Source organism: Temnothorax americanus, unplaced genomic scaffold, assembly GCF_048541705.1.
Source record: "Temnothorax americanus isolate GAGA-0224 unplaced genomic scaffold, ASM4854170v1 Scaffold40, whole genome shotgun sequence".
Taxonomy (NCBI): Eukaryota; Metazoa; Arthropoda; class Insecta; order Hymenoptera; family Formicidae; genus Temnothorax; species Temnothorax americanus.
Window position 1 is genome coordinate 804,714 of NW_027509548.1, and position 27,042 is coordinate 831,755.

The window sequence follows — 27,042 nt, forward strand, 5'->3', positions numbered from 1 at the left end:
TTAAATAATAATTATTAAAACATGATCAAAATATGATACCTTTCATTGTAAAGTACTTTTTCAGCTGCGCGTAATATGGATTGCGTGGACAAAGTTTTAATGTCCAACTGTATGCCAACACCTTTAGCTACTAATATTCTTGCGTTGGATTTTTGATCTACAATGAAAGGCATTACGATCATTGGTATACCTTTCCAAATAGCTTCCTGCGTACTCAGAAGACCACCATGTGTCCAGACTGCTCTTACATTTTTATGAGCTAAACACATAAAGATATATTATTAAATATAAGTATTAACTCTCAACTATAAAAATCTTACACAGATACACACATATTATTAGCTATACATGTCCCGATTAAACTAATGTGATAAACTTTTTAATCAATAATTTTATTGCTTGTACCTCATTTTTTAACAAAAAGCGAATTGTTCTTATTGTATCTATTGTGACGTGACAATTAAATGTCACGTCCCTCACCCCAGATGGGAGCTCGGCCGAGAGAGGCGTCAGGGATGGTGCCTCCGCCCGAGGCGGGCGGAGAGCGAACATTTAGGTTAGGATTAAGATCTCTTACGATCGTTACAGGTCGAGGAAGTGCGGAGCAGATGGCCAGGGTCACGACGTTGTAACGGCGTATGCCGCATCGAGGGACTTACGGCTGGACAACCAGGGGCTTCCGAGGGCGGATGGTCGATGGGCGGGTCACGCTGGAGCCCACAGCCGAAAAATCAGCTGGCCTGTCAAGGCGTCACCAGCGGCGCGAGAGCACTGCAGCCCGAGTACGGAGGACCCGAAGAGGGGGACGCCCCGACGAAGGTACCCGTCAAGGAACGGGGCCACCTCCGGTGTACCGCCCCCGGTCGACGAGCCAAGGCCCGGCCAGCCTGGTCATCGAGGAACCGGACAATGAGTCGCGGCCAGGACAGCCGGTCTCACGTAGGCGGACTTTAAACCTACCGCCGGCAGATGGGAGCAGTGACAAAGGGCGCCCTAGTGCGGCACGGCGGTCGCCTGGAGGGATCGCTGGCAGGCCAGGGCGCAGCACCGACCAGGCTAGGGAAACCGGCGCGCGCGGGCGCGCGCGGGCCCAGCGTGGTCCCGCCCTCCCGCCGGACCGAGGGAACGCCACTGTCGTGCGAGCCGCCATCCCGGCAACATCCAGCCCTCTGCGAGCCGAGAGACGAGCTGCCGGAACAGGAAGAATTTGTAAGGCCACTGCTCAGCCACAGTATACAGTAGCGCAACTCTCTTCGTCAGATGATGCCAAAAACGCAGCGCGCATGCGCAAGTTGAGCCAGTTTATACGGTAACGCCATCTGAATCTCTCTCTTACTTACTCTTTCCATTTTCGCTCTTTCTCATGACCATTCAAATGTTTAGAAATTGGCGGCAATAGCTTACCACATCGGTTGTCACAGTATATGTGGTTATGTCGTTCAATTGATATTTTAGATAATTTAGATATTTAAAGAGGAGTGAAATAAAGTGAAGTGAAGTGATGTGAAGTGAAGTGATGTGAAGTGAAGTGATGTGAAGTGATGTGAAGTGAAGTGAAGGGAAAGCAAGAAAGAAAGTGACATTTATCCTTAAAGAGAATTGTAGATCTGTACATATATTATATTGTTCAGATTTTCAATTCTCTTGCAGAAAACACTTTGATCTTAGCTCTGTTTCAGATGCAAAAGAAAACAGAAGTAGTAAGAAAATGAGTGCAAAAAAAACTAAAACCTGTTCAATAACAGGATGTCCTGGAAATCTTCAATTGGAAGGAAGACATGCATTTAGATTTCCAAAAGAACATGACAGGTTTTTCATTTTATTTTATAACAGTATTTTTAGTTTTTTTAATTACGTTATATTTTTTTACATAAATTTATAATGTTTAATACATTGTAATAACAGATGGTTGCAATGGGTACAAGCAAGTGGAAGACTAGATTTAAAAGAAAAAGGACTTGAATATTCGTATAGAAATTGCCGATTATGCTCTTTGCATTTTGAGGAGAAATGGTTTAGGATTAATAAAAGAAGAATTCTTCTTCATCCTGATGCCATACCCACAGGATTTGGAGAAGATTTAGCATCATGCTTTAAAACAATGTAGGTTATATAATTATGTTTTAGATTGCTATCAATTTCATTGCAGTTTCTTTTTGGTTGTTTTAAAATGTAATATATATTTCATACAAACATATCCAGTCAGCACACATGTTCAAAATAAGAACATATATAATAACATCTTAAAAATATTATTTTCAAACATCATGTATTATTGATTTTGTATTGATATAGTAAATTATGTAACTTAAAATCTTTTTGCAGTGAAATAGAAATGGATGCAGAAGCAGAAAAGGACACAATAACGGAAGATATACAAGAGCAAGCAAATTCTGTTATAGAAAAAGAAAAAGGAAACAACATAGAAGAGGAAATTGAAATGGATACTGACAACATAAAAGAGGAAATTACAATGGATGTTGAAATTATGAAACCGTAAGTTTTTACATGTATTGCTATATATTATTCCATTTCTATACTTTTCTATTTATAAATATTATATATAAATTTATAAAAAATTTAGTAAAATAAAAATGTACATTTAGTATAATAATTATTATCAAATTATTATCAAGTTATTAAAAAACTATTAAGAGAAAAATAGACAACAAGTGCAAACTACTTATCTAACTGCTTATATATACTACTTTTACATTTTACCATAATATAAGTATTCTTTGTTAGGAGAGTATTATAGTAATATAGTATACGTAGATGTAGGCCAACAAAAATTCATATATCTTTCATTGTCTTACATGCCTATATTATTTTTAAAATTACTTTTTTATTATTACTTATTGTGTTTTTATATACTTATTGTTCTTTGTTTTAGAATTAAAATATAACTTTATGCATACTTTTTTGTTCAATTATTTTATTTTTTTTATTTTTAATGATTTTTGTGTTAATTTAGAAGCACATCCAGTATACCTGTCAAAACAATGATATCGAAAGCAACGATGACATCCAAGAAAAAGGACAGCCCTACAAAGAAACGGTTGTGCAAAACCATAGAGAAAATGAGATTAAAAAACAAAGATCTCCAGCAAAAACTGCGACGTCTTCGAAAGAAAGTGGAAAAAAGTATCACCACTAAAGAATCACCATATGGAGAAGATAAGGTACAAAAGAATAAAGAATTAGAAACTTTAAGAACATTAGGAAATAAGTGGTTACCGGACAAATTTTAGTATGTTACTGTCAGTACAAGTAGACGCGCAAACAAGAGACAAACGTGGTATACGATACAATAATGATTTTAAAAAATTTGCTTTATCAATGTACTTTTTAAGTCCGCGAAATTATAAAGAATTAAGAAAAATCTTTACATTACCTTCCGTACGTACTTTACAATCTTTCACATATAATTGGAATATTCTTCCTGGTCTTAATATAAAAGTCTTTGAGGCTTTAAAAATAAAATTAAATTCATTACCGCACTTATCGAGCGACATTGTGTACTGTGCATAGATGAAATGAGTTTAAAATCTCATTTATTTTACGATGTTTCACGAGACGAAATAATAGGATTCCAAGATGTTGGTGATAATAAATTACCAATATCTGCAAAGAATGCATTTGTTATTATAGCACGAAGTATAGCAGGCAACTGGAAAGTCCCACTTTGTTATTGTTTTGTAGCGACTACTTGTACAAGCGATACAATAAAAACTATTATTTTTGATGCAATAAGAAAATTAAAAGAATGTGGTGCTACTGTGCATGCGTTAATTACGGACATGGGTTACAACTTCTTGCAATTATCTCGCGAATTAGGAATATCAACTAAAAATTCAATGTTTGTTGTTAATGAACAAAATATTATATATTTTTGATACTCCCCATTTAATCAAAGCAACGCGTAATAATTTATTAAAGTATAATTTAAAATTTAATGATAAATTTAAATCATGGTCTTATATTGTTCAATTTTATTCAAAAGATACTAAACAATGGATTAAGGGGTTAGTCTACTCGAAAATGGTCAAAAAATCGATTTTTTTTTTATTGGCTTAAAAAATCCTTTGAACCCTCTAGAATAAGGGACAAAAAGTCTTATACCTGCCAGAACTCGTTTTCATTGAAATTTCGAGCTCCTACCCAAGCGCTCCGGAGTGCTCCGAAACGCCTATCTGCTGCAAATCGTTACCTGTTCGACGGGTACAACATAACGATTTACCATTCAATTTTGAATTTCTCTAATACACTAACGACACCAACAGATGTTGTTAAAAATACTTTATAGTCAGTCAGAAGTATTTTCAACAGACAGCACGCCAGTATTGCATCATTTTGCTCTGAAACGAGTGTTTAGTGGCGTGAAAACCGTGGAAGTGGCATCGTATTTTGCAGCAAGCATTTTTAATCACGGGTACGAGAGTATTCTACAAATGATGGACGTCCTGAACTTACAAATTAGGCCAAATGCCGTCGAAATGTGCGATAAAGCGGATGAGCTGCGAATTGCGATTGCTGACAAGCGGTCGTTCGAGACCTCCAAACAAGAAAGAATTAATAGAAGAATAGCACAATCGGCTCTCGAAGAGAATTTTTACGAGGTGGAAGGTTTACTGTATGACGCAGGAATGGCTGATTAACGGTAAGACGCTTAAAATGCAATTTTTCACTCAAAAAACTATTACCGAAACTTTAAACGCGTTTTTCTCAAAACTATGTTTTTCAAAACGGTGTACACGATATCTCGAGTTCTAATCGATGAATCGACTTCAAATTTGGTACACATATTCTATGGAATAGTAGTTACGGAATGACGAACGATTTTATCAATATAATATTTTGTTCAATAATTATTAATAATAATAACACGTAATTTGAGTCCAAAAATGCAGCAAATAATTCAGGAATTTTTTTCTTGGCGCCAAAAACAAGGAGAGAAAAAACGCTTCGTCATTCCGTAGACAATACAATATAGTTTATGACTATATTTTTTTTTGTTTCAGACCATCCACATTCCAGAAACCATGTACACCGTTTGACCACCTCTAAAAAACATGGTTGCGCGCGAAGGAGTGCCTCATCGCCATCTTAAAATTTTTCAACGCATAAAAATTTGGACATGTTCTCGAAACTTTAACAAAGCAAATAAAAAAAAACATTCATTTATCACCGATACTTCGTCTGAAATTAATTCTTGAAAATTCGCCTGTTTTTGGCTCTCTCGAGTAGACTAACCCCTTAAGGCAGCTCCTAAATTATCTCCCATTCATATTGAACCCAATAATTTTTCGAAAATGAAAGTTAAGTACGCCGTACAAGTTTTAAGTAATCATGTAGCTGCCGGTATGTGCACGTTAATGTCTGTAGGTTATCTTCCATCTGAAGCAATTGGGACAGTAGAATTTATTGATCGTTTCGATAAATTGTTTGATATATTAAATTCATCTTTTATGATCAGTCCAAAAAAATATAGAGAAGTTTTTATCGGAAGCACAAAACAATTGAAATTTTTACAAAAAACGTTGAATGTCTTAAAAAATATTACAGCTATTAATAATAAGGGTAAAATTGTAAAGATTAAATGCTTTGAATGCTGGCAAATCACTATTAATGGTATTATACAATTATGGGATATATTGAAGACTTTTAATTTTCTATATCTACAAACTCGTAAAATAAATACAGATTGTCTCGAAAATTTTTTTGGTTCTGTTCGGCAACAAGGTGGTAATTCTGTAAATCCAACTCCTATACAGTTTTCACGCGCTTTTAAAAATCTATTTAGTATTAAATTATTACAACATTGTGATACGAAAAATTGTGCTCCAGATTCCGATGAAATGTTAAATCTTATGAAAACATCAAATCTTCACTCTACAGAATCCGACTTTAATATGTAACGGCCTGCCTTTTGGCTGTTTTTATCGAACGCGGACTAGCTCGCCGGACCAGGAGTTCGATGGTAGGCCCAGAGACAGAAGGCAGTTTTGATACGAAACGTGGTTTATTACAGTGGTTCAATTACAGAGTACGGAAACGCATTCGGTTTATGCGGCGGACGCGGGCGGATTATATGCTATAAGACAGCCGCGATAAGTACAACGCATTCGGTGTATGCGGCGGACGCGAGCGGATTATATTCTATAAGACGGTCGCGATAATTACAAATTTCGGGAGCGCATCTGATTTATGCGGCGGACGCGGGCGGATTATATGCTATGAGACGGCCGCGAGAATTACAACGCATTCGGTGTATGCGGCGGACGCGGGCGGATTATATTCTATAAGACGGTCGCGATAATTACAAATTTCGGGAGCGCATTCGGTTTATGCGGCGGACGCGGGCGGATTGTATTCTATAAGACGGTCGCGATAGTTACAAATGTCGGGAGCGCATTCGGTTTATGCGGCGGACGCGAGTCAGGTGGTCCGCACCGGCGCGATGCGGTACGCGTGCGAACGGGCCTTGAGGCCGGCCAATGGCTGGTCGGCCCGCGGCGCGAGAATCGCGGTGCGGGCGCGTGTGTGTTATCCGGCGCGGTTTCTTTTCTCGCGATATGATCCGGTGTTAATTATGCGGCGCGGAGGTAAGGGAAACGAACGGCCAGGGGCTAGGCTGGTCGATCGGTTGACGAGGAGGTCCGACTGTTCCGGCGGCAAGAACTCTTGTCGAGAGGCCGAGCACGCTCGACCCCTGGTTACCGTGGCAGACGGGGTGTCCCGGGTAGGAAGGCGGTCAGCGCTCGAGAACTCTCGAGCGAGGCACAGAACGCTGTACCCCGTTTCGTGAGCTGGCCTAGGAAGCGGAAAGGTACTCGTCTCCGAGGGTAGCGGAGCACAGGTAGCTAAGCTCGGATTGCGAGTGTCGATCTGTCGCGGCGCCGGTATTTTATACTCGCCCGGGTGGTACGCTAGGGAGGGGAGGCCGATTCCCGCGTGAGCCGCGCCGCCGGCGGAGCGGAGCGGGATCGGCGTGGCGGTAAGCGTGCTCGCGCTCGGCGGCGTTCGGCTCCCCTCGGTGTCTGTCGGAGACCCGGGAAGATGTCGGTGCGGCGGGGTGCCGCGCACACGATCGCGGTTCCTTCGTTTAAAAAATAAGGTGGGCGCACCGCGCCCTTTCCTCGCCCGACGGAGATCGTCGGGCGGCATCCGGCAGTTCTTCGCCGGGAATGATGCATGTGTGGGGGTGCATCGTTACATCACCCCCCCCTTAGTATGCCTGAACTTTGAGGCATGTGTTGATGGCCGGTCGGGGTAGTCGGCTGACCTTGGCTGGACCTACCCCGTGGTGCTCTGGGATTTCTCCTTAATCCATCGAACGGACCCATCTCCATTGAATCGTATGTGCCAGCGCCTGTTCCCGAGTCGGGCTTTGTATTCGCGGGAGACGTGGCGTGCGAAATGTGGCACGTCCACGGTAATCCCGGGCGCGACGATGATCGGTATCGGCGGCGGTGGCAGCGGGCCCATCACTCGGGCCGGGTTGAGAGCTGGTCGTGGCCTTAGCGGTGCCGTATTTCGCGGCTGCAGTCGCCGGGGTAGCGGTGGCGGCGGCGTGGTCAGCCACGCTTGCTTCGCTCGGTTGGCTGCGTCGGACCTCTGCACGATGGTGCCGATGCGAGGCCACGTCCGTGGAGGTGCGGGTCTCTCCGGCGTTGGTGGCGGCGTGGGCTCGGGATCGCCGCGGTATAGTGTGGCCCACCCGTGCCCGATCCCGGGGTTGGCGGGATCGTACGGCTCGGGGTCCTCTCCCAGGATCTCCTCGATCTCTCGCAGGATATTCCGCTCCGTAGCTTGCTCCGTCGCTGTGTCTTCCGTCATGGTGACAGTCGATCTGACGGGTCGGTGGCCGCGTTGTTCGCTCGCTTCCTATCGTCGCCAGGTTTCCTGACTTATCCGGGGGGGAAGGTCGTACCATCTTTATTTTGTTCGGCGTGACAATAATATTCCACGGTGATCGTACCCGTTGACAATAATATTCACGGTCCCTGACAATAATATTTTTGTCGGCGCTAACAGTTTCAGCGCGCGTCGTCGGCGTGGGTTCGTAATGTACGGTCGCGACGGCGGTTTCGTCGGCGGGCTCCCCTTCCAGGTCGGGATCGTGTACGACGGGTGTCGTATCGGTGGGCGCGCGTTTGAGATCCTGTACATGCACGTGACGGTACCATTTTTCCTGGCGGCTACGGAGGTCGACTATTACTGGCGAGATGATGCGACGAACTTCGAGTGGACCGATAAATTTTGGAGCGAGCTTCGCGTTGAATGCGGCTTCTTTGTTAGACAGGGGTCGGTCGCGCTTCCACACCCACTCCCCGATTCGCGGTCGCCAATCCCGGCGGCGGAGATTGTAATGTTTCTCCTGGCGTTGGAAGGCGCGGGCTAATTGAACGCGCACGAGCTCGTACGCCTCGTTCAAACGACGGTGCACCGGTGTGGCCGGACCGGCCGCGGACGGTAGGCCATTTTCCCCGGGGCGGCGTAGTTCGCGGCCGTGATTTAAAAACGCGGGTGTGTAACCGGTCGCGTCGTGCGTTGCGGTGTTATATGCGAACTGGAGTTCTGGCAGGTGCTCGTCCCACGTTTTATGTTTCTTGGCGTACTGCGCTATCATTGTTTTAATGACGCGATTAGTTCTTTCTACGGGGTTGCAGTGGGGTGCGTATGCCGGCGTGAAACGTTGTCGGATACCGCACTCGTTTAGTAGTTGCGCGAGTTGTTTTGACTTTAGTTGCGTACCATTGTCCGAAAGAATCTCCTCCGGACAGCCGTGTCGGAGGATGATGGTTTCGGTAATATGCTTTACGATCGCGGGCGCGGTGGCGCGTCGTAGCGGGCGGAGCTCGACCCATTTCGTAAAACGGTCTTGCATATTGAGCAACCATATGTGCCCGGCGGCGGATCGTGGCAACGGACCGACGAGGTCGATGGTGACCTGTTGCCATGGTCGTTCGAGGGCGGTCGGGTGCAGCTGGCCGGCTGGTTTTTCCTGCGCCACCTTATGTGCGAGACAGGTCGCGCATTCGCGGACGTACCGTGCGATATCGCGGAACATGCCGGGCCAGTAAAATCGTTGCGCGATCCGCGCGATTGTTTTGGCGATCCCCAAGTGGCCGGCGGTCGGGGCGTCGTGGTACCGCGCGAGAATCTCGGGGCGTTGATCCTTCGGCACGCACTCTTTCCACTGTTCGTCTGCCGGTGTATCTTTAAAATCGAGACTGTGGAGCACGTGCTTCCACAGTCGGCCCTGGTCTATTCGGAAATCGGGCGCCTCGTGGGGCGCGGTTTCGGCTGCATGCCACATGCGCGTATACCATGGGCACTTCGGGGCGGTGACGCTGAGGAGCTCGGATTGCCTCGACAGCGCGTCCGCCACCTTGTTCAGTGTCCCTTTGCGGTATTTAACGTCGAAGTCGTACTGCTGCAATTCAAAGGACCAACGTCCCAATCGGCCGGACGGCGACTCTAGTTTCTGTAGCCACTTTAACGATTGGTGATCCGTGATCACCGTGAACCGGTACCCCTCGAGGTAATCGCGCATCCGCCTAATTCCCCATACGACTGCCAGACACTCCAGTTCGGTAGCGCTATAGTTTCGCTCGGCGTGATTCAATGTGCGGCTAGCGTACGCGATGACACGCTCGCCCTCCGGAAAGTACTGCGTGAGTACGGCTCCCAGACCCGTGGTGCTGGCGTCCGTCTGGAGGTGAAATTGCCGCGTAAAGTCCGGACAGGCAAGGACCGGCGCGGTGGTCAGCGTGCGTTTGAGTGTGTCGAACGCGTTTTGCTCGGCCTCCCCCCAGGCCCATCGGGCCTGCTTGCGTGTCAGCGCGGTGAGCGGCGCGGCGAGGGTGGCGAAGTCTTTGATGAACCGGCGGTACCAGCTCGCGAGTCCTAAAAATTGTCGGATGTGTCGTACGCTCTGGGGCACGGGCCAGTTCGCGACGGCGCTAACCTTGTCTGGGTCGGTGCGGATGCCGTCGCGGTCGACGATGTGGCCGAGATACTTTATACGGTCGGTACAGAAACGGCATTTTTCCGGGTTAATCCTTAGCTTCGCGGCCCGGAGTCGGCGGAAAACTTCGCGCATAACGCGTAGGTGCTCCTCGAACGTTTCAGTGGCGATCACGATGTCGTCCAAGTATACGAACACGTGCGGCCATAATTCGGGGCCGAGAATTGAGTCGAGCAAGCGCTGAAAATTCGCCGGGGCCCGAATGCAAGCCGAATGGCATAACCCGGAATTGCATCAGCCTTTTGCCGGGGACCGTAAATGCGGTTACGGGTCGGCTCTCCGGCGCGAGGGGCACCTGCCAGTACCCGTTTTTTAGATCGAGGGTTGACAGGTACCGAGCCCCCCGTAATCTATCTAGCGTCGCGGTGATTTGCGGTAGTGGATACGCGTCTTTTTCGGTAAGCTCGTTAACCCAGCGAAAATCAATGCAAAAACGCGGTTTGCCGTCTTTCTTTCGTACGATCACGATCGGCGAGCTCCAGGCGCTGTGCGACGGCTCGATGATGCCGTCCTGCAGCATTTTTTCGACTTCTGCGTCTATGATCGCCTGCATCGCAGGGTTCCGCGGTCGATACCTCTGCTTAACCGGGCGGTCGGTTTTTACGCGGATTATGTGTTCCCCGCGGTCCGTGGGGCCCTGCACCCCTTCGAACTGCGCGAGTTCGTCTGCCAGAAAACGGCGGAGGCGGTTCTCCTCGGTCGCCGTGTCCTCCTCGTGAACGCCCCCGACGGTGGCTGCTATCGTGTCGGTGCTGGGCGGCGGCGGGGGCAGGATGGCGAAGTCCATTTTGCCCCACAGGTCTACGCCTATCAACATGTCGCAGTCTAGCTTGGGCATGATTTGGAACCGGTGCCAAAACATGCGTCCTTGTACGGTCACGGGGAACGTAATTAGACCCGGGATGTCTGCGCGCGTCCCATCGGCGAGATATACCCGCCCGGTAATTGTCGTGATTGGGAAGTTTGCCGCCAACGTTCCCGCGGTGCTCGCGTTCACGAAGGAGGCTTCGAACCCGGTGTCTAAGAGAGCGTCGAATGTTTGGCCCGCTACGCGGACGCTCAGGTGCGGACGCGGTTTGTACGTTATGCGGAGGACCGGGGGGCGGCCGCCTCTTCTTCGGCCCGCGTGGCATTTCCCGACGGCGGGTGACAATCACGCGTAAACACGCCGTCCCGCCCACATTGTGAGCAAAACCGTTTGGGTGGCCGGCGGCAATCAAAACGGGTGTGCCCGCGCTGTTTACAGCGCCAGCAACACTCGTGTCGGTCGTATGCGGTAGCGGCGAGCGCGGGTTGCGGGGCGGCAGGCTGTCGCGCGCGAGTCCGCTCTTCGATGCGCTCGAACTCTTCCGCCTGGCGCAGGATCTCGCGCGTCCGGGTGACGGAATCGCGTCGGATGTAGAGCTGGTACCGCGGGTGCATATTATCGTAGAGCGCGTCGAGCCGGTCTTCCTCTGTGAATCCGGTCGCTCGGCGCATCATGGTGAGCATTTCGGTGGCAAATTTGCGGTACGGTTCGTCTGGTCGCTGCATTCGCGTCTGTATTTCGCGAATGAGTTGAGCGCGGTATCGTCGCGGGAGGTAATACTCGCGGAAATCGGCGTGGAAGTCCTCCCAGCCCTGCCATGTGTGCCGGTTATTTCGGTACCAAAGAAGCGCGTCGCCCTTAAGTAGCTCCGGAAGCCCCGCCAGTATTTGCGCGCCGGAAATTTGGTACGCGTCTTTAAGTTCCTCTAGCCGCTTGAGAAACGCGACGGGATCTTTGCCATCAAAATGGCACCCCCATTTTCTTATTTGATCCACGACTTGACCGGGGAATCCGGCCGGGCGATCGCTTGCCGCCGGAAAAAAAACTTCGTACGGGGTTGCCGGAGCCGACGGCGGGCCGGTCGTTGTCGGCGCGAGGAGCGATCCCGGCGGCTGTATGACGATCGGAGGCACCGTTTTCGTCTCGTTGCCCCCCGCGGCGTCGGTTCGCGTCATCTCGGGATGATCGCATGAGCACTCAGGCGTTGCCGTAGCTCGTCCATCGTGCCGCCGGCGTCGAGTTCGCGTCGCGTGAGTTCTTCGATTAGCTCGTTTTTCGGTAGTTTATATATCCACGCTTTGGCCATTGCGTATCCTGGTCTTCTGTCTCTCGGAACGATCAAAACGGTCCCTGTTCGGGCGCCATGTAACGGCCTGCCTTTTGGCTGTTTTTATCGAACGCGGACTAGCTCGCCGGACCAGGAGTTCGATGGTAGGCCCAGAGACAGAAGGCAGTTTTGATACGAAACGTGGTTTATTACAGTGGTTCAATTACAGAGTACGGAAACGCATTCGGTTTATGCGGCGGACGCGGGCGGATTATATGCTATAAGACAGCCGCGATAAGTACAACGCATTCGGTGTATGCGGCGGACGCGAGCGGATTATATTCTATAAGACGGTCGCGATAATTACAAATTTCGGGAGCGCATCTGATTTATGCGGCGGACGCGGGCGGATTATATGCTATGAGACGGCCGCGAGAATTACAACGCATTCGGTGTATGCGGCGGACGCGGGCGGATTATATTCTATAAGACGGTCGCGATAATTACAAATTTCGGGAGCGCATTCGGTTTATGCGGCGGACGCGGGCGGATTGTATTCTATAAGACGGTCGCGATAGTTACAAATGTCGGGAGCGCATTCGGTTTATGCGGCGGACGCGAGTCAGGTGGTCCGCACCGGCGCGATGCGGTACGCGTGCGAACGGGCCTTGAGGCCGGCCAATGGCTGGTCGGCCCGCGGCGCGAGAATTGCGGTGCGGGCGCGTGTGTGTTATCCGGCGCGGTTTCTTTTCTCGCGATATGATCCGGTGTTAATTATGCGGCGCGGAGGTAAGGGAAACGAACGGCCAGGGGCTAGGCTGGTCGATCGGTTGACGAGGAGGTCCGACTGTTCCGGCGGCAAGAACTCTTGTCGAGAGGCCGAGCACGCTCGACCCCTGGTTACCGTGGCAGACGGGGTGTCCCGGGTAGGAAGGCGGTCAGCGCTCGAGAACTCTCGAGCGAGGCACAGAACGCTGTACCCCGTTTCGTGAGCTGGCCTAGGAAGCGGAAAGGTACTCGTCTCCGAGGGTAGCGGAGCACAGGTAGCTAAGCTCGGATTGCGAGTGTCGATCTGTCGCGGCGCCGGTATTTTATACTCGCCCGGGTGGTACGCTAGGGAGGGGAGGCCGATTCCCGCGTGAGCCGCGCCGCCGGCGGAGCGGAGCGGGATCGGCGTGGCGGTAAGCGTGCTCGCGCTCGGCGGCGTTCGGCTCCCCTCGGTGTCTGTCGGAGACCCGGGAAGATGTCGGTGCGGCGGGGTGCCGCGCACACGATCGCGGTTCCTTCGTTTAAAAAATAAGGTGGGCGCACCGCGCCCTTTCCTCGCCCGACGGAGATCGTCGGGCGGCATCCGGCAGTTCTTCGCCGGGAATGATGCATGTGTGGGGGTGCATCGTTACAAATACATCACCTACTTCATGTAAAATTTTAGATGTTCCAACACACGATTATCGTTCTATGGACCTGCCAGAACAAAATGCATTTAAATACGTTTGCGGCTATTTAATAAAAAGATGTTTAGCAATACATTCGTGTGAAGCATGTACAGATTATATAAATGAAACTACTCAAGTTTTAGATAACACTACTTTATATTGTTTATTTCGTGATTATGGAACTGAGAATGGAGAACTTTTTGGATCTTTGAATATTCCAAGTAATCAATTTTGTTCATACATACATAAATTAGATGAAATATTTATTAAAAATTTTGAAAGTAATTGTTATAAAAAAAATATTGGTGCTTATTTACTTTCTTTAGTAAAAGATATCAACTTTGAAACTCCATGTCCCAACTTTCCCTCAATTTTTCTTGTTAAATTATTTTTTCGCATGCGCATTTATTACGCACTAATACAACATAATAAGGCACGTAAAGGGGTTGGTCAAAGCAATAGAAAAATGTGGAATATTTTACATCTTTAATTTTGGTTTCTTTCTTACATGATACAGTTTTTATCATAAATAATTTGTAATTTGTACACGTGTAGCGATAAGATAGATGTAAGATTATTTTTAATATCACAGTGGAGGTAAGATATATGGAAATAAAAAACGCTTATTGTAATATATAGCGGTAAGATAGAAATAAGAATATTTTTCATAAGATATATTATTATTTTTTTTTTATTCAGATTTGTCATATCATTGGTGGGACTGTGGGGAAACAAAATAAAAGCTGAATAGTCATTTTTGCCAAAGTGTAAGTAGATATATATTAACGATTTAGGTATATTGAGCGTCCATATTAATTTATGCTTTACATGTAACATACGTTAAATTTATTATACTGTAATGATTGTAAAACTTTAAATTTTTATATTATTTAAACTAAATGTGTTACTTTTTTTCGCAATAATAATTGAAATACGATCTTAGAAAATAAAAAACGTAAGTATATATGTTATAAACTTTGTATTTTATTGAAATACACATATTAATTTTGTTTTTTATTAGCAATTTTAAATAATATTTTGTAAATATTTTTACATTTTTAACTAAAACAAAAAGTTAATAAGTTAGGTTTTATATGCTTTAAAAATAATTAGAAAATAACTTGAAGTTAAAAATAAATTTATTTAAAATTAATTAAGTTGAGTTAAAAAAGTTATTAACTTTTAACTTCATTATTTAACTTTTAACTTTTAAACTGTTACTACCAACATGCTTATTTATAATCCAAAAATCCGATTTCTCTGATGTAATAATAAATTAGAAAGACAACATATAGACAGAAGGAAAGAATAAGTGAGAGAGATATTCAGATGGCGTTACCGTATAAACTGGCTCAACTTGCGCATGCGTACTGTGAATCTGGCTTCACCAACATCAAAAGTGCCGACAGAGAGTTGCGCTACTGTATACTGTGGCTCAGCCTTTCTTGAAGTAAGATTGCGGTAATACCTAGACCCTCCCGGGAGTCGCGTTGTGCCGCGGTAATGTATGAAATCAGCCGTAATTGAAGAATACCGAGTACCATACCTCGGGAGGGCCCGCGCGACAAAGTGATCGCGAGTGCCCGTCTCGGGGATGCGAACGTACGGCCGCCGACAGTCAGCGTACTTGTGGTTTCGTTTCGTGTGATTTCGTTTCGTGTAATTTCGTTGCGTGTACTTTTGTTGCGGGCAATTTCGTCGCGTGGAATTTTATGATCGCCGTTGGCTTAACCGTGCCGTAGTTTTGAGAAGGGGCTCTCGCGCGTGAGAGGGTTTCGTAGTTATCGTTGCCGGTTAAGTTTGTGCCATTTGTAATTAGCTATCCGTGCGTTTCATCGGGATTAATGGCCCACGGTTGTGTCGAGTCTACGGGTGAAGCCATTCGTGCGTCTCGAGGGGAGAGAAGATCCCCAGCGTTGTCGCGGCAGACCGTAAGGAAATTGCGTTAATTGTTTAATTGTTAGACGTAGACGTTTCGAGTATTTCGCGTTTGACCGTCCGGGTAGAATTTGCTGCAACTTATGTCGGGGAATACTCTTGTACGAATTCGATCGGGATTGCCGTGCAGTTCAGCGACAGAATGAGTATCGCGCTCGTGGGGTGACACGTGGCGCGTACTCGAATTCTGCTTGTTCGCCGTGGAACACGTTATCCTCCTCATGTTATCTGCCTCAACTGAAATATAATTTTATGTTCTTTGTTATCTGAGTGTGATTGCGCTACGCTCCCTCTCCTATTCCAACTGCGGTTAATCAAAGAAGCCCACACCTGAGAATACTGCGATCTCGTGTATCGTGGTGCGAGAAACCGCACCTGGCGCCCAACATTACATCTTAAAAATACTCAGTCGAGCTACCATCGGGGTTTTGGAGAGGAATATCGCGAATTCTAAGGAGATCTAGTGAAGAAAGCGACGGCGCGCTCCTCCACGGCCGGCGAGACCGTGAGGACATCGTCGTCGTCGTCACACTATACATATAAAGGAAGATGTCCTGACTGACTCACTGACTGACTCATCAACGCCCAGCTCAAACACCTGAACCGAATTTTTATTAAAAGTATATGAAATAAGGGTAGAATTTTCCGGGGAGTGCCACTATGTATATAGTTTATTGTTACCGATTTTCTGAAAACCGGTTTTTCTAATTCTTTTAATTTTTTGGGAATAAATTGACCGAATCTCAAAGAATTATAGATCAAACAGGGGTAGAATTTTTCGGGAAGTGTTATAAAATGTATAATTTTTTGTTACCGATTTTTTTAGAAGCCGGTTTTTTTAATTTTTCCAATTTTTCGGGAATTCATTGATTGAATCTTGAAGAATTACATATGAAGTAAGGGTAGAATTTCCTGGGGAGTGCTATAAAGTGTACTATTTTTTGTTACCGTTTTTTTTGAAAACCGGTTCCGAATGACCAAATATCAAAGAATTGTACATAAAACAAGAGTAGAATTTTTCCGGGAAGTGCTATAAAGTATATAGTTTTTCGTTACCGATCTTTTTGGGAACCGATATCTTTATGAAAATCGGTTACGAAATTTTTCCAATTTTTTAGGAAATAATTGAATGAATCTCAAAGAATTGTATACGACGGAATTGACTTTTAGTTGATAAAAAAGTAATTATTTTCAATTTATAGCATTTTAGAGAGAGAGAGAGAGAGAGAGAGAGAGAGAGAGAAAGAGAGAGAGAGAGAGAGAGAGAGAGAGAGAGAGACTATTCGCGTGTCTTATTACATATGTTCTCCGGGGCGAAGCCCGGGTAACCAGCTAGTGACATATAATTGTAATAACTAAAAATTAAAATTGTTTCATAATAAGTGCAAAAAAATTATAAGATAACATAAAATACTAAAAAAAAATGATAAGGGAAAGCACCTTCAATGATCTCGACCTTTAACATATGTTGTCAAGGACATGATTCTGAGCAGAGATAGGAAAGTAAACGTTACTCGTTACGAATAAAAAAAATAACGGTTATATACCGTTACTATAAGTTACTGATTCTCAAAAGTAACTCGTTACCATTACCGTACGTTACTTAAAAAAAAGTGTGCAAGTAGAAACTTGCACATTGCTTCCTCAAAGTTTTTAAGTGTGCAAGTAGAAACCTGCACTTTGCTTCCTCATAGTTTTTAAGTGTGCAAATAAAAACCTGCACATTGCTTCTTCATAGTTTTTGAGTAGGCAAGTAGAAACTTACACATTGCTTCCTCATAATTTTTAACTATGCAAATCATAAATTTGAACATTATTTCCTCACAATTTTTAAGTATGCAAATTATAAATTTGCACATTGCTTAATCAACATTTTATTTTGCTCATAAAGCTTTCTCAAAAACTTATATTAATCCGATACACTTTTTAAGCAGAAATCGGTAATCCCCTAATCCCGTAATCCCCGTAATTTATTATTAGCAATTTTTATTAATTCTATTATATTTTTCAGTTTTTTCTACCCCTATATTTCATATATATAATTCTTTAAAATTTAGTTAATTAGTACTTGAGTTATAGAAATTTCGGTAAATTTGGTTGTTTTTTTAAATAGAAATCGGTAACCTCTTTATTATTAGCAATTTTTATTAATTCTATTATATTTTTCAGTTTTTTTTACCCCTATATTTTATATATAGTTCTTCAAAATTTGCAAGTTAATTAGTTTTTGAGTTATAAAAATTTTGGTAAATTTGGCACATACATACATACATACATACGGACATTTTTTAAAATTACAATTTTCTAACGTTTTTGAACATAAGGAACACATTGGCATCAAAAACTAAAAAAATAATTTCTTCTTTGGTCTTTTCTACCCCTATTTCATATATATTTCTTTAACATTTGGTTGATTAGACCTAGTTTTATATAGGATCAAAGGTCCATATACGAAGTTTTTATGAAAACAAAGCTTTCTCTATGAGTAATAATAAGAGAAATAGGATCGTAACGATATACAATCAATTAGAATCAAAAGCCATGAGGAAGGAAAATAACAATTTATTAGCAATAGCTAATTAAACTAATGTTACGTAGAAATATACAACTCATGTTTCTCGTACATTCATAGAAACTAGAAAACGTACATAAAACTTCGCTTTGAGGCATCCATTTCACAACCATTACATTTTCGGGCATCTCAAATGGCACTTCAATATCTAGCTTCCACAGCACTCGTTGTTTTAGTTTTGACAGAGCCAGTATAACGGTTTTAACCGTATCTAAATTGAGATGTTTCCATTTCACATTCGTTCCTAACGATATTACGATGGCTCCATTCTTTGCTCCGTCAAGAAATATGCGCACATCCTTCAAAATAATGATAAACATGAACTAGAGGCCTCCGCACAATAAAAAATATAAGGAACAAAGAACAGATATTAGCGATTAGGACTAAAGAATCAAGAATAAAGTTAGATGCACGATAAAAAATAAAAACAACAGAAACTGGGAATAACACAGGCAATAGATTTTTAACCTATCGGAAGCCGTGTATTAATGCTACACCAGCTTCATTTCTGATTTTTTGTTTCTAATCGCTAATATCTGTTCCTTGTTCTTTAATTATATTTTTCATTGTACGGAGGCTTTAATATTTCGATAATATACAAAAATATGTGTCTTAATGACGATATATAATCATAAGTAACTGATACATTTTAAACGGATTATATCTAAGCAGAAATTATATTATCAAATTTGTTTAAATAAGATTTATGCAGAATTTTTTTAGAGAAGTTGTTGTTATAAATAGAATATTATTATAAGAAATACATTTACATTTCTAAATTTAGCAATATTCCGTGAAATATTTATTTTCTGCTTATAATTCACTGATTATTATAAAAATTAATAATTAATTAATAATGTTACGCTCGTCGAGTAAGCTCGCCGCCGTAACACTATCGCGCACTCCACACTCGCGCACGTATTTTGCGAAACTCGCAAAAGGAAAGAAAACTCAAAAGAACTTAAGAAATGCGTTTTATTCCAAGCTCGTAAAACAGAACGCGTGCGGATTCCAAAAATCCGCCAGACAGAAAATCAATAAATCCATCAACAAACTCCCGTTGTCAAGGAGCGCGCTTCACAGCTTTCCGCGACTTCTCTACTCAGTGTCCAGCACGGGCGTAACAATAATATAAATTATATTACATAGGATTGCAATTTTTTTATTTATAGAATGTAGATATTAAAAATGTAGCATATTTAATATGTTTTCTAATAGGGAATTTGCGTGATTTTTTTTTAAATTGCATTAAATAATTTGTATGTTCTTTTAATTGTCTTTTTTTTCGTAATTTTTTAACGCAAAATAACCGAGAAAATAAATAATAAAATATTGCATTATTTGAAATGCCGAAAACGGTCCGGAAACGACCGAGTCTTCCCGAACGCCGTGTGACGTGTCACACCGCAGTAAAGTAATACTTTTAACCATTGAAACAATCATTTATTTTAGAAAATGAGTAAAGCAAAGACACATAAAGCGTGTTTTGTACCTTTATGTAAAAGTACTGTTATTAAAACACCAGGTAAACTGTTTTTTATGTACCTCAAGATAAAAACGTGAGAATACAAATAGAATCTTCCCGTTTGACGCTGACATAACCTATAACTCGCTGAGATAGAAAGAAAAGGGAGTATACTCGTGTGCACTTGGGTGACGTTTCCAAACGCAGCCTAGCAGACGGAGATGAGTTGAGACTATTGCAATGTGACGTCATGCACTTGTCAGCCAATCAAAATTGTTTTCTCACAGCACAGAAAATTTCAAATATTATTAAAATTTAATTTCATTTTTGAATACCTATTTATTGATTAAAATTTAAAATTTTGTTGTAAATAAATTTATAATAATGTATATTTAAATTACAAACAAAAAAAATGTAAATTTTTTTATGCAAATTCCCTATTATTAATTTCTACACAGCATCCATGTTTAAAAAATGTCTTTACAACGTCTTATATACATATAACCAACCCAGGCACCGTCTGGGTTAATTATATATATGTTTCAAAATAACAATTTTTGCAATCGTTTATTTTTTATATATGTATAACATTATATTATATAAGAAATAAACGCTTGTGCAAAAATTGTTATATAAATTTGAAACTATATAACAAATTATCGATTTAATAAGAACAAAATTATATCTATTCTTGATTTAATTATTTATTCAGATTGTTGCTGATTAGAACAGTATTTGTTATAATATAATATAATAGAACGGAACAATCTGTGTAACACAAGAAGAAATGATAAGTCCTAGTTCGAGAATCTTTGAATACATAATATACAGGGTGTTGAAAAAAGTGATACTAAATTTTTGGAGTATGTAGTACTCGCGAACAAACCGAAATGTCTTATTAACCTTATTTATTCCAAAAACCATTTATTTCTGAGTTATAAAGCATTTTCTACAGCAAACATTTGATGTGCTCTCCGTTCATTTCAACACAATTCGGCATTTTGTCATTAGAAATCGAATACGTTCAAAAATTCTAGGTTTATTTCGTATTTGAAAAGAATTTTTAATTTGTTGTATATCAGTTCATCTAATGTGTCAACTGATGTGATGCACACCATGTTCTATAAATACCCTTATAAATAAAAATCTAACTGATTTAAATTCGGTGAGCGAAGAGTGACCATACAACTGGATCGCTACGTCCTATCCACTTTTTTTGAAAACGATTTAGCCCAATAAAATGACAAAATTTGGAGGAAATAATACTGACTGGACTGAAACTTTGTAAACAGGCTTGTTTTAGGGTATTATTTAACATATTAAAAGTCCCCACGTGTAGACGCTACGTTGCGGGCAGGAGAGGGTCCAAAAGGTCTAAAAAATCAGTTTTTTGCAAATAACTCGGAAAATATCAACTTTACGGAAATTTATGTAGATATCAAAATTGTAGCTTACAAAATTCTGCACAATTTAATTTTTTACTCAAGTTTGTACGACCAAATGGAGCAGAGATAAAATTTTTTTAAACATTGGTAGTTTTGCGACGCAACGAAAATGCGTACGCCCGTCGCGCATTTTTTGCTAATATCTCGAAAATGGACTTTCGAATCAAAAAATGGTTAAAAAAAAGTTGTAGAGAATCTAATTACGAACAATTTCGTTTTTTATTCATTTCTGTACAGTCTAAATTCGCCGAGTTATTAATTAAAAGACAATTTTATTTTATGTTGATAATGGATGTTTTGCATGTAAAAATCAGTATTAACTCTGAAAGTATAGGTTGTACATATATAGTATGTATAATAAAAGTTAAAGAGAATAAAATTTTGAACAGGTTGATGTATGCATAAATTTATTTTGGTAAAGATAGCTTGAAGTTAAGAGCAAAAAACATAAAAAAATGTAATTTTTCAGTGCATTTTAGAAAATAACTTTTTCTAATTGGTTGGAGGCATCAGTAATGTTATGTATTTTTTTTTGAAGATATTTTAATGATCTTTAAAATGAGACGTCGTAGACTTTTTTTCATTGAAACGTTTATGATTTGCAGGCGTTTAAATATTGAAGAAAAAAATCAATTTTTGTTATATTAACATTTTAGTCCAAAAATATAGGGATAATAATTTTTCAAAAATTTATTTTACCTTGTTTTCATTACTTCATATATATATATGAATGTGCTGGAGTAGTATAAGTCCTTCGCAAAGTATGTTTTATTTAAAAAAAAGTTCATGAATATTGCTGTATTTTTGATAAATTGTGGAAAAATTGCATTATTATTCCTTTTTTTTTGTAAATATCTCTGTTTCTATTAACTTTACGAAAAAACTTCAAGAGACCGAAATTAAAGCTGACAAAATTTCCTATAAAATAGAGTTTATGGCATGTAATTTTGAATGCATCGTGATGGGAAACTGGCGTTTCAAAAGACAGATAAGTTTACGTATGTAGCAGATCATCACTATGAGTTGCCTGAAATGATGAAAAAACGTGTCCTTAACAATTTTTCTGTACTTATTGAAGTGTCAGAAGTTATTCTTGGGGTTTTTCTGAATCGTTTTGTACTAGGCCGATATTTTTAGGACCAATAGTACTGTAACGTAGGTACTAAAGATTGAGAAGAGTCCGAAGCCGGTATGCGGCGCGCGGGGCGGCAAACACGTTACGACTCGTTTTATTTAAAAAATCATAACTCACGAACAAGTTAACGAAGCTTAATGATCAAAGCAGATTAAAGCTAAAAGTAGTACAAATGAGAAAAAAAATATGAGATAATTATTAATTAAATAAGAATACTTAATTTCTTCCCACTTCTTCCACCTGCCTCTGAGCCATAATTGTCCTCTGTAGAATGTCCAATTTTTTTTTAACAACAATAACATTTTAAATAGGGAAGACCGGGGCTAACTCCACATTGGAGCAAACTTGACACTAGACTTTTTGCTAATGTTGGATCTCTGCAAGGATCTCATTGGACAAAGATCCTCACTAGATTTTGTCCCTAGTTTTAAGTTGGCTACAGTGTACCAAGGAAGAAGCGCTCGGCGCGAAATACATTGAGAACGTTACGAGCACGATTCACACTCTCGGATATTGACACTTGATTTCTTGCTGTTTTTACTTCTTTCTTCAATCCGGCTCGAAGGACCAATGTTTCGACTAGCGAACTTATTCCGGAAAAGGTGAAGAAGAAAGGGATTCAGATGCACACTCTTTCCTTTTTTCTTCACCTTTTCCGGAATAAGTTCGCTAGTCGAAACATTGGTCCTTCGAGCCGGATTGAAGGAAAAAGTAAAAACAGCAAATGTCAATATCTGAGAGTGTGAATTTAAAGCCGCTTCCAGTAAAGGAAAAGCGAGCGGCCGCTGTTCTCCAACGTCGAGAAGACGACGCACAGCCGGCCTCTCTCTCTCGCTCTCAGGCAAGACACCGCCGTTCCCGCCAATCTGAGTGGCGACCAGCCGCTGTCCTCCATCGTCGAGAAGACGACGCACAGCCGGCCTCTTTCTCTCGCTCTCAGGCGAGACACCACCGTTCCCGTCAATCTGAGTGGCAACGTGCCGCTGTCCTCCATCGTCGAGAAGACGACGCACAGCCGGCCTCTCTCTCTCGCTCTCAGGCGAGACACCGCCGTTCCCGCCAATCTGAGTGGCAACGTGCCGCTGTCCTCCATCGTCGAGAAGACGACGCACAGCCGGCCTCTCTCTCTCTCTCGCTCTCAGGCGAGATACCGCCGTTTCCGCCAATCTGAGTGGCGACCAGCCGCTGTCCTCCATCGTCAAGAAGACGACGTACAGCCCACCTTCCTGGTGATTCGACCACCGCTGGATTTCGCATCGCAGACTTCGCCAGCTCGTAAGGTTAAGCAATTAAAATACCCCGAAGGTCAGTATTCATAATTTATAATAATTACGTGCAACAAATAAGACAACGGGTCAATATTTGTAAGTAAATAATAGCGTAGTAGCGATGACAATTAAAATAGAATACCATGGCCGAATTACCGCAGTTAATTATGAAAAGAGGTAGAGTAAAGGCAAAACTCACTGCTTTTAGAACTTTTCTCACAGCAATTGAAACAGAACCACATAAGCGTGCGGAATTAGCCAGCAGAATAGAAAAGGCTGAAGCATTGTGGACTGAATATGATGTGATTCAAAATGAAATTGAAGATTTGGACGACTCAGACGATCAATTAGTACAGCAAACTGAATTCGAGGATTCTTATCATGAACTAATTAGTAAAGCTCGAAATCTCACAGTGGGAAATCAACCTGTTCCAGCAGTCAATGTACAACCAGATATGCCACCTAATCCGCTAGCAGTTCGATCTATCGTTAAGTTGCCCAACATAGATCTTCCTAAATTTGATGGTACCTACGAACGGTGGATACCGTTTCGAGATTTATTTGAATCCCTCATTGCATCTCATGTTGATCTATCTTCACTTCAAAAATTGCATTATTTAAGAAGTGCATTAAGCGGCAAAGCTGCAAAGGTAGTAACAGCTTTGGAAATAAGTAATGATAATTATGAGATAGCATGGCACTTGCTAAAGCAAAGATATAAGAATAAAAGATTCATAGTTCAATATCTTATTCAAAATCTAATTGATCTGCCGATTATTAACAGAGAATCTTATATAGATCTTAGATCTTTAATAGATATCGTGTCGCAATGCACACAAACATTAACGAAGTTGGGTCAGCCGGTGGAAAGCTGGGGTACCTTGTTGATTCATATAATTTTGCCTAAGATTGATAAGTGGTCTTGAAGAAAGTGAGAATTAAAAAAATCTAACATAGAAGAGTACTGGCTAGTGCAAAGTTCGAGCTTAGGAAATGGAAATCCAACGTTCCAGAAATTAGCGATCAACCCAGTAGTGAATCCACAGTCATGCTAGGTGAAGCAACAAAAATGGACTATGGTGGAATACAGTTTCAGATACATTTTATTATAGACTAAAATTAGAAAGTCAGCAAAAAATCACAAAGCGTCACATATTAGCGAACATCGCACAAATTTACGACCCCCTCGGTTGGTTAGGACCAATAGTGGTAAAGGCCAAGATAATTATGCAGCGCTTGTGGCAACTAAAAAGCGGTTGGGACGACCCCGTAAGCGACGAAATACACACATTATGGACACAATGGAAATCAAACATCTCCTGTCTAGAGTCTATCAGTATTCCTAGAAGAGTAATCGGTGACAATCCAATCAAAATAGAATTACATGGATTCTGCGATGCGTCCGAAAGGGCCTATGGCGCTTGTCTTTATATTCGCAGCATTTCATTTGGTTCCATATATACAGCAAGACTGTTATGTGTTAAATCACGTATAGAATTCGTGGGTGACGTAGCACCCATGAAGAAGATATCTTTAGCCAAGCTAGAATTATGTAGCGCCGTTCTCTTGGTCCGTTTAGGTGAAAAGGCCGATCAAGCATTAAATATCCATATAGATGAAAGACATTACTATATTCCCAGATAACACTAGCATGATCCCACAATTATAGAAAGATTTTCATCTTTCACAAGATTAAAACGTGTAATAGCATACTGCTTACGCTTCAAGGATAATGCTTCAAAAAATGCCGTAAAAATAGACGGAGATTTAACAGTTAACAAAATTAACACAGCAATAACTGCGCGATTATTAAAATATGCCAAGCAAATGAATTTCCGCAAGATTTACACGACCTTCATAAACAGTCGCGATTAGATTCTAAAAGTAAATTAATAACATTGCATCCCTTCTTAGATTCGGATGGGCTCATTTGTGTGGGGGGAAGGCTCCATCGCGTACCGATAAAATATGCTCAAAAGCATCCGATTATCTTACCGAACAAAAGTCATCTTACAAATCTAATAGTAAGGGACATTCATTATAAAAACTTGCACGCAGGATCTCAATTAATTTTAGCCACCATGCGCGATAAGTATTGGCCATTGAATGGCAGAAACACAGTACATCGTACTTTAAGAAACTGTATTGTTTGCTTTCGCACGAAACCTATAATAGCAACTCAGCTAATGGAAAGTTTGCCTTCAGTCCGCGTGACACCAGCCAGACCATTTTTAAACACTGGAGTAGATTACGCCGGTCCCTTTAACATAAAAATCTCGCGAAATAAAACCGGTAAAACGTATTTGTGCTTGTTTGTATGTTTGTCGACTAAGGCAATACACCTTGAATTGGTACCCGACTTATATAACCACAACATCATTTCTCAACGCGATAAAACGCTTTATTGTTCGTAGAGGAAAATGCTCTATTTTATATTCAGACAATGGTACCACCTTCACAGGTGCTAACAATCACTTAATGGAGTTAAAAGATTATTTACTCAAACAGTCTACGCAGACACAAATACACGACTTCTTAGCGGAGTAGTTTATAGAGTGGAAATTTATTCCCCCTTACGCCCCACACATGGGTGGAGTGTGGGAATCCTCAGTTAAGCTAGCGAAAAATCATATGCGAAAAATTATTGGTACAACTATATTAAGTTTTGAGGAATTATACATGATCTTGACGCAAATAGAAGCATGTCTAAACTCAAGGCCTCTTACGCCCATTTCTAATAGGCGTTTCCTTTTCAGCCATTTTCTTATAGGTGAACCACTTAACGTAATTCCGGAGTATGACGTAAATCAGTTGCCTACAAATCGTTTAACGAGATATTAGTTGCTTACTCAAATTAAGCAAAATTTCTGGACACGATGGTCCAAAGAGTACGTGGCTCAACTCCAGCAACGCGTCAAGTAGAAGTTTTCCAATACGACAAATATAAAGGAGGGCACAATGGTGCTTATCAAGAATGAAAATACTACTCCAATGTCATGGCCTCTAGGTCGGATAGTAACTGTACATCCAGGGCCTGATAATCTGACTAGGGTAGTCACGATACGCACAAGTCGAGGAATGACAAAACGAGCTTTATCTAAAATATGTATCTTACCTATCGAAGAGAATAAAGTCATATGAATAAGTCGAGCTATTACTATAGTTATATAAGTTTAGTATTATTTTCTGGTCATGTAAGCTAAGCATTATCTACGGTTTATGTTAAGGAAGAATTTTATTTATGTATCTATTACTCGCAAAACATGCGTCTTTATGTATGCGACCATACGACATTCGTTTTCTTTTATATATGCGATATTCTTAATAAGATCCGCTTTTTCATGTATTATTATTTAACTATTGTGTTGTAAACCTTCCGCTTTCCAAGGGGGGCAGGATGTTGGATCTCTGCAAGGATCTCATTGGACAAAGATCCTCACTAGATTTTGTCCCTAGTTTTAAGTTGGCTACAGTGTACCAAGGAAGAAGCGCTCGGCGCGAAATACATTGAGAACGTTACGAGCACGATAAAAGTGTGCATCTGAATCCCTTTTTTCTTCACCTTTTCCGGAATAAGTTCGCTAGTCGAAACAGCTAATTTAAATCTGTCGTAGAAACTTGCCTTTTCTACTGTAAACGCGTCTTTATGTGCCAGTATTATCGGGATTTGATGAC

The 27,042-nt window shown here is 42.0% G+C and overlaps 2 protein-coding genes across 8 annotated transcripts in view; one reads left to right on the forward strand and one right to left on the reverse strand.

Moving 5' to 3' along the window:
• The window catches only part of LOC143902849 (UDP-glucosyltransferase 2-like), a 153,046-nt gene that overhangs the window by 46,905 nt on the left and 79,099 nt on the right, over positions 1-27,042 (reverse strand). For all 4 annotated transcript variants that reach the window (XM_077416030.1, XM_077416032.1, XM_077416031.1 and 1 more), the window contains exons 4-5: positions 18,131-18,353; positions 40-259 (exon numbers count right to left, since the gene is read on the reverse strand). In XM_077416030.1, coding sequence (XP_077272156.1) covers positions 40-259; positions 18,131-18,353 — 443 coding nt within the window. The remainder of the gene's footprint in view (positions 1-39; positions 260-18,130; positions 18,354-27,042) is intronic.
• On the forward strand, positions 269-14,584 carry LOC143902850 (uncharacterized). 4 transcript variants are annotated; one of them, XR_013258509.1, is made up of 6 exons: positions 294-1,809; positions 1,906-2,103; positions 2,326-2,496; positions 2,975-3,182; positions 4,330-4,660; positions 5,022-6,711. XR_013258509.1 is itself a non-coding variant. In XM_077416035.1 (5 exons), the coding sequence occupies exons 1-5, from the start codon at positions 1,709-1,711 to the stop codon at positions 14,289-14,291; spliced, it is 726 nt and encodes a 241-aa protein (XP_077272161.1). In that variant the 5' UTR covers positions 269-1,708; the 3' UTR covers positions 14,292-14,584. The 4 variants fall into 4 exon arrangements, 2 of the variants coding, with proteins under 2 accessions (XP_077272161.1, XP_077272160.1); XM_077416035.1 differs by lacking the exons at positions 4,330-4,660; positions 5,022-6,711 and adding an exon at positions 14,244-14,584 and having other exon boundaries at positions 269-1,809; XR_013258508.1 differs by having other exon boundaries at positions 2,975-4,660.